This window comes from Erythrolamprus reginae, chromosome 1 (assembly GCF_031021105.1).
Source record: "Erythrolamprus reginae isolate rEryReg1 chromosome 1, rEryReg1.hap1, whole genome shotgun sequence".
NCBI lineage: Eukaryota > Metazoa > Chordata > Lepidosauria > Squamata > Dipsadidae > Erythrolamprus > Erythrolamprus reginae.
Window position 1 is genome coordinate 330,255,088 of NC_091950.1, and position 12,167 is coordinate 330,267,254.

The following is a 12,167-nucleotide window of genomic DNA, read 5'->3' on the forward strand; positions in this document are numbered from 1 at the left end:
ATATAGTTGTCAGCTATAAATAAATTAACTGCCTTGAAATGGTCCTGGGTTGGGCCTAGAGGCAAAAAGGAGCTGTGACGTTCCTTCAATATACCAGGGTGATCCGACATAAAAAAAACATATATATATATATACAGTATATATATATATATGTTGTTTTTGTTTTTTGCTGAATTTGAAAATTAAGGGAGACTAGGATAGATCTATTTCGGCCTTATTTTGGCCTCATCAGCTAGCCATACCCACTAGGACTTGAACCTGCAACCTTTGCCTTTTAAGGCAGAGAATTAACCTCTAGGCTACAGTATCCAATCCCTTCAGCTCTGCACCAGGGAAGGAATTTTTTTTTATGACGTCTTGGTCTACGAAAATATATATATATATATATATACACACACACATACACACACACACACACACATAAAGGGGTAGCTCAAATTAATAGCACAAGTGAGTTGATAACAGCAAAGAAAGAAGACATTCTTAAAGGCCAAGCTATGACATATCTTCTAATTGTGTTTGAAGTGGGATGAGAAAACATTTTACATAAAACATCAATACAAAGAGACATCTGGTAAAGCCCCTTGTGAACTAATCCATTTAGGAAGTAGGAACAGATTCTTTAATTGAATATTGCATGTGTAACAATAACATTTCAACGGGAATGGAAAACAAGGAAAATAGCACATTGAGATGTAGATTTTGCTCACTGTTCCGTATGATGAGCCACCTTTTCAAAGAGTACACTGAAATATGCAAAATAAAATGCCAGAATTGTAAATTGATATCTGTCCTGTTTAGATGTCCTTTACAAACTTTCCCCTCTCTCTTCTTTCGCTTATTATTTTTCCCTTCTTTTCCTTGCTTTTTGTATTTTATCATGACTTAGCTCACACTGCCATCTAGGGGTTTTACAAACAAAACAAAATTCTCCATCTAAAAACAGCAGAGCAAGAGGTGTTGTAACATATGAATAGGATGAAATGCATTTGAAATGCATTTGTTACACATGGTGGATCACAGACAGTAGAAGAGGAGTTTCAAAATTGACAAGATACGTCTTGAAACAAGGGAAGGTGCCAAATATTTTATGAAAAAAGGCCCCTGGAGGTATTTTGCCATTGCTGTGGTTTTTTATCTTTTCTGGTGATGTGTATGGAATGGCTGTACAAATCCTTCAAAAGTAGTGCTCTCCAACATTTAGAAACATAAAGTATACAATAGAACATTCTTTACTGTTCAAGTATGATTAGGAATTTTTCTCTGGTGCATAAGATTTCAGTGTACATACAACAACAAATGATAAATCATGACCATAATCATAAAATACAATCAGCATAAATAAGATACATATTAGATACAATCAACAAATGGTAGTCATAAGATACCAATAGGAGTAGGAAATAGGAATATGAAAGGTGAGAAGGATAATATGAAACACTTTGCGTGCTCTTCCTTGCCGCCTCAGAGTCCCTCTCTCTTTTTTTAAGACTTTAAGTTTTGGGGGTTTTTTATTCCCCTCACCTAACCTTCTTCATTCAGCAGCGGCTGTCCTCCTCTGCCTCCTCCCAAATTCCGATTTTTTTATTTCTTTCCTAATGGGTTTGCGCATATTATTTGCTTTTACATTGATTCCTATGGGAAAAATTGCTTCTACTTACAAACTTTTCTACTTAAGAACCTAGTCACGGAACGAATTAGGTTCTTAAGTAGAGGTACCATTGTATATGTAATCTACCTTCTGAATCCAGGGATGGAACATGGAATACTAAGGGCTACTGACTTCTGGAACAAATGGATCTGAGTTAAACTGAGGCTTCAAGGACACTTAACAGACTTATGGAATTCTGATCCAATTGCAAAGAACAATAAACTTAAAATGGATTGCTGCAAGAATCTCTGTTGACTCTCTGTCTTTCAACTATTAGCAGTGTTCAAACAGGATTACGCTGCCAAAAAATGTATTGCTTCAAGAAATCCATATAGAATCTCCTCTCTTCGATTAGGGAACAATCGACTGAGAAAAACAGCAGCACAAGCAGGTGACAATCAAAGTTCACAAAATGGTCTGATGGAAAACTAATCATAGATATTTTCTGTGGACAAGATAATTCAGTGAGATGTACTTTGAAATCCGAGACCAACGGGGGTGGGGAGGTGATAATAAAAGAATGGGACATCTGTCTTTGTAACCTACTGGTCCTTTTAGTGTGAAAAAAAAGTTAAAGCTACAAAATATACCTTCTTCTACACAGCCCTTACCTAACCATGAACAATATGGCATTTATGAAATAAAAAGTTAATTTTACAATTGTGATTATTGTTTGGTAGGATTTCATAGAAAGCTCTGTTGTAATCCAGCATTTTGCTACAGACAAAATATTTTAACAAGAGAGAGAAAACAAAAATCAAAAACAAATCGAAACAAAACTGTACCTTATACTATATGCTGTATTTGAAAACTGTTATCAGCTTCTATTAGCTTTGCCATGTATTGCCAGCAACCATTCTTTATTAACTGACAGTAATTTTACACGATGCTTTGGTAGTATATTCTTACATTATTTGTTTCATTTTCAGTCTCACATTCTCTTCATAAAACAAGATTTATGGTTTGGGAAGTAAAAAGAAAATAGGAATTAAAAAGAAACAGGAAAAGAAAATAGGCATAATTAGGGTTTTGCTAGACTCTCCCGAGGCAGGCTTCAAAAATTTTAGCAAAGAGTTCTCTGCCCTGTTGCTGGGTTGGCATGGCCATGGTTAGTGTGGCCTAGTTGGCCTCCTGCACCATGGCCGAAAGGGCATTTTTGCCTTTCCCAAGATCCAGGGGCTTTTCTCAAGCCTCCAGGAGGGCAAAAACAGCCTCCCCAGGCACCAGAGACCCAATGGAAGCTAGAAACTGGCCCTCTGGAGGCCAGAAACTGACTCATTTCTGGGCTTCCCAAACTTCTGATAGGCCCATTTTTTGCCCTTCCCGAGCCTCCATACACGCCCTGCACTTACCTGCATCCAAAATGGACTGTGTGGGAACTCCTGGGAGGAGCAGGGCAGGGTTGCTGGGGCCAGCCAGGAATGGGATTTGTGGGTTCTCTGAACTGCACAAAATCTTAGCTAGAGGTTCTCTGCAAATCTCCAGTGGCCCACTCCTGGACTATTGATTAGTTCAGCGGCCCCCAACTTTTTGGCAGCAGTGACCAGTTCTGTGGAGTGAGATTTTTCTGCAGACTGGAGGGGGCATGGTTTTGCATGCTGTCTACACCCTATGGATGAGGCTTTATTTGTTTGTGTGGACCAGTTGCTGGCATGCTGCAGAGCAGTGCCGGTACATGGACTGAGGGTTGGGGACTCTTGCACTAATGTTCTCTCAAGTCCACCTTTACCATGATACAGCAGTGTGGATAAAACATTAGAATGAAAGGCTGCACATTTCCATTTTTTGTTTTCTCATATGCCCACTAACTTTGCCTCTTGCTCTGCTTTATCTTCCAGAAGGAACCTCATCTGCCATCCTGCCCTTAACCCAGATTGTGTGACAGATAGGCTTCCATAAACTGTGTTGCTCTTTTGATGAAAGGGAGATGAAACTGGGGAAAATAAAATCTCCGTAATTCAACTTCTGAGTGTTGCAGTTAATGTAGTTAAACATTTAAACATTTCTTTCCTCCAGTGAGAGAAAAACCAATTACAAAAGAGATGTATAACATCACACACACATACACAGAGATTGGGGGGGGGGGAATAAACTCAATATATATACAGATACACAAATATATATATAGATATGAATCTTCATTTACTCCAAACACATAGCATTCCAGACAGAGATGGTTCTGGCTTGGTATAATCAATGCTCCTAAGTTATAATCAAGTTAATATAAAGAATTTAAAAATGGGAAAACAGTCTGAAGTTGCACAGAGTGTATTACTAGTAAGAAAAATGATGGTTAATAAGGCTACAAGCATAGAGAGACAAAATAAATTAAATTTTAATGCAAGGTCTAAGTAGAGAAGTTACCTATTTCTTTGAGATAGTTGGAATCCTGAAACAAAATCCTCTGCTCCCTGGATCTCCCACAGCCTTGGGAGACATTCCAACTATTTTTAAGATTGTTGGAGAGATAGTACACAATAACATATTGTTTCATTCTTCTGAGTTCTGCACTGGTCTGAGTTTGAATCTATGATAAACAAGGGTCGACTAAACCAAGATTGTGCTTGATTACTCTGTGTGTGTGTGTGTGTGTGTGTGTGTGTGTGTGTGTGCATCTTCCACAGATTGAATTGCAAGTAGAAATGTTGGTAAGTGCAATTGCTTATAGCCAAGATGTCACCTTTCCAGTGCACTCATAAGAGTAAACATTGGTTAGTAGTGATGGGTGAACCGAACCCGCACAATTCAGGTCCATACCGAATTCTGCGGTGTTCGGTATGCCAAACATGAACCCAATTTTTTTTCAAACTTCGGGCAAAGTTCGGGGTCGTGTTCAGCATTCGGAGCTTTGACATTGCCAGCAGGTTGCTAAGGACCTTGGCGTCCTTAGCAACCTGCCGGTGACGTCAAAGCTCTGCCCCTGGAATCTCTTCATGGAAGGGATTCCCCGTTCGGATTCAAGTTCGGGTTCGGTTCAGGTGAGGCCGAATTTTGCGTAAAATTCGGCCAAACTTGCCGACCCCGAACACCGTTGGGTTCGCCCATCATCCAGAGCACCGGTGGGTAGTAATGTTAATTTTAAAGTGTTTTCAACAGTGAAATGAAGAGTTCAGACAGTCATAGTACGCTCTTAAGTTCTGCATTGTGATTTCTCATGTTTATCTACTTTACTACCTACTTTATTACCATTGTATCAGAGCCTCTAAGTGATCAAGAAATTCCATGTGATTGTACTTCATTCTGTAGAATTACGTGATTAATCCTCACTTGCAGCCACCAAACAGTTTTGCAGAAGGAATCAGTAAATCACTTCCCCTGAATAAACTGAATTACATTCCATATATATGAAATGCTTTTTGCATCAAATTCATAAAGTAGAAATCCTTTCAGTCTATTTAACAACAGAACTATAATGATACCAGAAATCAAAACATTTCACAAGTAAACATATAGAAATAATCACCAGCAGAAAACTGGATCCTAAGGAAGCAGCTAATCTGAAACAAATTGTAAATTGCTTGGCTCGTATCTCTTTTCTCTATGATTTCTTGGAAGACCTGTCATTTCCAGTGCTTCTCACTAATTCCCTTCCCACCCATTATTCATGGAAAATCTATCAGTACTGCTCAAATCATAGCCAACTTAGCATATCAGAGTTATAATCTGCACATTCAGTACCATGAGATATAACTAGATTGTAACACAGAAAATTAATCTCTATATTTTTATTGTCCATATATCAAAGAGTTGTCACAGAGAAAACTTCAACCAGCCCTGCAGGCAAAAAAAAACCCCACCCCAAAACCAAAAAGTTAATATTAACAATGCACAAGATAAAATTTAGTAGTGACTATTGGCTTCCCCATATTTCATAACATTGTTTTTTCATTAGGGTTACATGTGGACACAAATAACTCATTGCTGCTGCAATCTTTGGCGTTACTAGGTCAGATTAAATTGGAGCAAAAGGTTCTGAAGGACAGAAGTTGCTTTTGAAGCGAACCAACAATGGGGAATTTCCCTGTAGTAAGAGGAACATTTTTTAAAAAGAAGAAAGTATATAGCCTTCGAGGGCCTCCATGGCTGGTGCTATCAGAAAATAATTGAAATAAGCAGAGCCCAATTTTTCATCTTTTGGTGAAGGTTACTGGGTAGATTTAATGGGATTTTACTCCTCCATGGGAAAAGCAGATTGATTGGGATAGAATTGAAGGCTCTTTTGGGAACAGACTAAAACCCTTAACCTCCTCAAATCACTACAGTTTTGGCCATGCTCATTTTGGAAAAGTGGAGAGCCTCTAAGGATTGCAAAAGTAAGATGGAACATATATGGCTACAGGCCCCACCAGTGAGCTACGGAACTTTGTTTTTCTTTCAATAACTTTTTCCCAATAATACCAGTAGCATTATTAATCCAATTGTTCTCTGCACCTGTTGAAAGTTTAAGTGCTTGGTATATGATTGCATGCTAATTCCAATTATATATTCTATATATACATCTCCAGAAACCAAGAGTGCTCAAAATAAATCTAAAAAACACTAACCCACACAAATGCAATTGAAGTGCTCATTAGAAACATCTAGTGCAAAAATATGTAGCACTATGAGACTTCAATTACACAGTCAACAAACAGGTGAAAAACATTAAGGACAGTGAAGGAGGAGGAAGAATTCTTAACACTGAATATTCCATTTTCTTTCTTATTGCCTCCTGTTGAAAAATGTTGAAAAGTCTGAGTAAAGTTCATAGTTTTGGTCTGTCAGTCATGTTACTTCTTAAAGAGAAATGTTTACATTTTTCAAGTATTTATGACAATGGCGAAAATACATGAGTAATCATTAAACCAAATAGGATCACAGTCAGAACCGTAACTAACAATCACTCTATTTCTAAGGTAGAATGCAACAAAAATTCCACACTGGCTTCCTCCATTTAGTGCCCTCTTGGTACGTAGAGATCTCAAATTTCAATCTGCTGGTCATTTTCCTACTTGCACTTGGTTTTATGTGAATAGCATGGTTTAATGTAGTTCTCACACCATCCATTTTTCCATAGGAGCATTTGTGTCTTACAAATTAAATCAATGATAGAAGGATGTCTGGGAAGATAATCCAACTGTGATTTGAATGTTATCTTCTCCTTGAGGTTGCAAGAAGTCACTCACTAAGTCCCACAAATTCCTGCAAATAAGAGCAATACAGTAAGGGAAAGGCATACTTATAACTAATACTTATTATTGGAAATATTTGACAGTTATTTTCCCCAACTGGCTTCTCTTCTGATGTGTTATATCACCTGTGTTATCATTCCAAGCAATTTGTCTATACATCAGGGGGGGAAATGATCTGGCATAGTTAAACAATTCCATTATTCCTCTTCCTTTATATCCATATATCTGAAAAATACCACCCGCTGTCTTTTCTCTGCAAAATGATTTCATGCTAATTAGGCCATGACAGATATTCTAATGAAAATGGCATATTACAGAAATAATGTTAATAATACTTGTTTTGATGGTTTCCTGTTGACAAGGCTACAAAGACCTCTTTATTTCTTTAGTAGACATCTTCCTGCAGTGGAATCTATTCTAAACTATTCAAGGTACAGAAGATACAGGTTTATAATAATAGTCTGTGTATGAGAATTCTGTGCAAGCCTTGGCCCTTTCCTTAGCTGTCACTACTTTTTCTTAAATCCAAACCAAGCTTGGTAGTCTTAAGTTCGGAAAAAGAGGGGTTGACAGGCAACAAATTGGGAAGTGGGAATCAACACATGGCAAAATACTGTATAGTGTTCTGCCTGACTGAGCTCAGGCAATGCGTAACAGTCCAAGGAAAAGAAATCAAACACACACGTGCTCTGCTAATCAGCAAACTTGTATTAGATAAACAAAAAAGGTTTACTCAAAACAGTCCTTAGTGTCCAAAAACAATGAGAGTGCAAGGCTTACTTCAGCCGCATACAAAAACACAGGAAAAAAACAAACAAAGACAACCTGGAATGAGCAAAGACATTTCAGGAGTCCTTTTGAATCTTTGGAGCAAACAGAAAGTCCCAGAGTTTTCACCTCCCACTTGTCTGAAAAAGCTGGGTTGAAAACTCCAACGGCACAGAACAGAAACTTCAGAGCAGGAACCACAAAATAACACAGATAAACAGCCACAGTTTGCCTTGGCCTTTGTTCCCTTTTATCCCTTTAGCCCTCATTAAGGGAACCACACCCAGCCCAGGTGCTCCTATAATGACTTGTAATACTCCTTAAAGCGATCCCTTCTTTGCATAGCTCTTCAGCTACGCAGATCAATATATTGATCTGCAGAAGAACCCAGGGACGAAAGACTGTCTGAGGGACTGCATGCCAAATCCCCTGACTGTCTGCTGAATCCTGCGTCCCAGTGGTCTCGTCCTCCTGTCTGTCTGTCACGTCTTCCTGGCTGTCTGCCACATCTTCCCAGCTGTCTGCCACATCTTCTTGGCTGTCAGCCAGGCTTTCGCATTCACTTTGTGCCGCGTCTCTCCCATCTGTGGGAGCAACGGCTGGCCCAGGCCCAAACACAACATATAGGGAAAAATGTTTCATTGTGTATACTCTCTTTACCTTGCTTTTTCTCCATGTGGACTTTACCATTTACAATACTATAATAGTTCATTATTTTATTAAACTGTGTTTCATTTTTATGCCAATTTCTCACTCACTATTTGGAACAATCTTGAATAACAGAATAACAGAGTTGGAAGGGACCTGGTAGGTCATCTAATCCAACCCCCTGCTCAAGCAGGAGATCCTGTAACATTTATGACAAGTGTCTATCCAATCTCTTCTGGAAAACCTCCAGTGATGAAGCACCCACAACTTCTAAAGGCAAGCTGTTCCATTGGTTGATTGCTCTCGCTGACAGAAAATGTGTCCTTATTTCTAGGTTGAATCTGTAAGTGTAGAGGAGGGGTTTCCAACCTTGGCAACTTTAAGACTTGTGGACTTCAGCTCCCAGAATTCCTCAGCCAGGAGTTGAAGTCCACAAGTGTTAAAGTTGCCAAGGTTGGAGATTCCTGATGTTTCTTAACATCAACATCTTTAAAATGCGTGGACTTCAACTCTCAGAATTCCTCTGCCAGCATGCTAGCTAGGGGATACTAAAAATTGAAAGCCCACAGGTCTGAAAGTTGCTGAGAAATACTGGTGAAGCTTCACAAATTCTTCACAAGCTTCTGAAACGATCATCAAAATATAAAGTGAACAAAATTTGAAAGCTCTCTCATGTATGAGCTACCTTGTGCAAATATTCTCACTTCATCATATGAAAAAAAAAATGCAAATTTGCACTTTGTTGGGAGCAAACCAGAACATTATCTTTGGAGTTTAGTGCATTTTTAAAAACCTTTAATAAGGGCATTTCTTTAATTGTCTCAGGGCTAATTACTTTTAATTATTAACAGGCTCTACAAGACTAATTAAACTGGTGTTCCATTATCTGTAACTAAATGACTTGATTATTACTTTTAATAATTTTTGGATAGCAATATTTCTGAAGTTTTAAAATAACATGGCATATCTTTAACAAGCAAAGTAGGTTGGCTTTTGTGTTTTTTTGCATTTCCATTGTAATTATTTTCATTCTTATTCCAAGAATGCAAGGTCATCCTATCCTCTTAAGCTTCCTCTTGCTTTTATAATATGTATGCTTCTTTTCATGGTGTAATGGACAATAGCAGACATTTTTCTTCATGCTGGAAAATCCTTCCATTGGCTGAGCAATAATAACTTCTATGGGGAATTTGTCAATAATTATTCATGTATTAATTAGTAATTATCAATGGGAATTAGTTCATGTTCAAAGCACTATTGGTGATGTATGATCTCTCATAATCAGAGTTTCATATCGTTTATCAAAAAAGATTCAAGGATTGACTAAATGGTGGCAAAATGAGATACAAGTAGAGGTACAAGAGATGGAAAATATAGTAGAAAATATAAGGAAAACTAAGAATACAAGAATTACGGAAATGAGAAGGAAAATATTACATAAATACTGTACTCCGGTTCAACTCGCACACTTTCAGCAGAAGGTTAGGGGAAATTGTTGGCAAGGCTGTCAAGATAAAGGAGTGTTTATGCATATGATTTGGGAATGCCCCATAGTGCAGGAATTTTGGCAAAAAGTGTAAGAGGACATAAATAGAATGTTAAATATAAAATGGATAATCACAAAGGAAATGGCAGTATTAGTGAAAAGCAATGCGATGGGAGAATTTAGAGAAATAAAACAAGCAGCAATAGAAAGCGCTCAGGCGGTAATAGTTTTGGGTTGGAAGGATGTGACAAAATGGACAATGCAAAATTGGTATAGGTACATAGTGGACCGTATTCAATTTGAAATTATGGATAAAAGGATAAATTTGGATAATGAAACTAAATTGAAAAAACTGATGGGACGGTGGGACAAAGAAGATATATGACAAGTAGAATCCGAGACCAAGCTACAAGAAATAAATTATAAATCTATAATATGTAAATAGATTATTTGCTCTTGGCTTACAGTGGGTTATATAAGAAACACCCCCGATATGGTGGTGGGGTATGTGTGTGTGTCGGGGTGGTGGGCATTTTTTTCCACTATGCACTGTTTTATGTTGTGTGTATATTAAACTTGTTAAAAAAATCAATAAAATATATTTTTAAAAAATAATTATTCATGTATTAATTAGTAATTACCAATGGGAATTAGTTCATGCTCAAAGCACTGTTGGTGATGTATGATCTCTCATAATCAGAGTTTCATATCGTTTATCAAAAACTGTCATAGAACTATTGTTGAACAACTCATAAGTGTGGATATTAATACCATATACAAATTTTCAAAAAGATATTAGCACACATGATTTTTCATAAATCAAGTTTCATAGCAGTAAGTGGTGAGATCATTATATAACCCTGCATTGAGTATACATAGCAATGTGGTTATTCAGAATGTAAGTAACACCACTAGCATCATCCTAGGCACATCTGCTAACAAAAAATCCATTGAGTAATGAACTTTGTATAACAGAGGAAGACAATCTTTTGCCCTCCAAATGTTTTATACTACATAACCTGTAGTCAAGAGTCAGTGAGGCACCTACTTCTGTAGTAGCAGCTGTTAAAATGATGTTGTGGAAAAGAACCTGTGGTGGGTGTATTTCTTTATTTTTTATTTTTATTATTTTTTATTTGTTTATATATATTTATAGGCCACTTACTCAGGGCGGAGGTATGGGGGGATGTATAAAATTAATAAGAAATTGTTTTGGAAGCAGTAATTTTCATGTGGAAAGCCCTTCATTCCATTTCTGATGAGCACAACCTCTTGTTTAAACAGAAATAAAGAAAATGTACTCATGGTATATGCAGGACTGTTTTCCCCTGCTTGTACATTTATTTATTTATTTTATTTATTTATTTATTGGATTTGTATGCTGCCCTCTCCGTAGACTCGGGGCGGCTGACAACAATGATAAAAAACAACATGTAACAATCCAATTAATAAAACAACTAAAAACCCTTATTATAAAACCAGACATACACACAAACATACCATGCATAACTTGTAATGGCCTAGGGGGAAGGAATATCTTAACTCCCCCATGCCTGGCGGCATAAGTGAGTCTTGAGTAGTTTATGAAAGACAGGGAGGGTGGGGACAGTTCTAATCTCCGGGGGGAGTTGTTTCCAGAGGGCTGGGGCCGCCACAGAGAAGGCTCTTCCCCTGGGGCCCGCCAAATGACATTATTTAGTCGACGGGACCAGGAGAAGGCCAACTCTGTGGGACCTTATCAGTCGCTGGGATTTCATTACATGGATGCAGTTGTTAGCCCTGAAAATAGGGGTAAATGCTAAGGATGGCTAATAAATTCTGTTAGGTGTTAAGGAGTAAGCTGTAGCACCCCTGCACAGAGGAAAACGTGGAGGTGGAGGATATCCAGCTAATATTCCAGAGATATGAGCAGTGCTTCAAATAACTAGACCACATACATTAACTGTATAAATGTTATTTACCTTAGGCAAATATTGTAGTCAGTAACAGTCCTAATTGTTCACAAATACAGCAATCAATATTTGCAATACATATACAATGCAAGCTTTACTCAATGCATATACAGACTAACATTAGAACACATAGTTGTTACTACATACAGTAGTCCTTATAATAGAATAGTCATATAGACCGGTGATGGTAAACCTATGGCACAGGTGCCATAAGTGGCACACGGAGCCATATCTGCTGGCATGCGAGCCATTGCTGGCCTAGCTCAACTCCAATGTGCATTTGTGTGCCAGTCAGCTGAATTTTGGCTTAGACAGAGGCTCTGGGAGGGCATTTTTGGCTTCCAGAGAGCCTCCCGTGAGATGGGGAAAGGCGTTTTTACCCTCCCCCCCTCAGATCCAGGCAAGCCTTTGGAGCCTGAGGAATGTGAAACATGGCTTATTGGGCCCACCAGAATTTGGGAAACAGGCCATTTCTGGCCTCCAGAGGGCCT

The 12,167-nt window shown here is 38.1% G+C and overlaps 1 protein-coding gene across 4 annotated transcripts in view; it reads right to left on the reverse strand.

The window, feature by feature from the left end:
• Nucleotides 1–5,361: 5,361 nt before the first annotated feature.
• C1H6orf118 (chromosome 1 C6orf118 homolog) overlaps nt 5,362–12,167 on the reverse strand; it is a 31,656-nt gene continuing 24,850 nt past the window's right edge. For all 4 annotated transcript variants that reach the window (XM_070733829.1, XM_070733828.1, XM_070733826.1 and 1 more), the window contains one exon: nt 5,362–6,832. In XM_070733829.1, the coding sequence (XP_070589930.1) occupies nt 6,733–6,832 (100 nt within the window). In that variant the 3' untranslated portion in view covers nt 5,362–6,732. The remainder of the gene's footprint in view (nt 6,833–12,167) is intronic.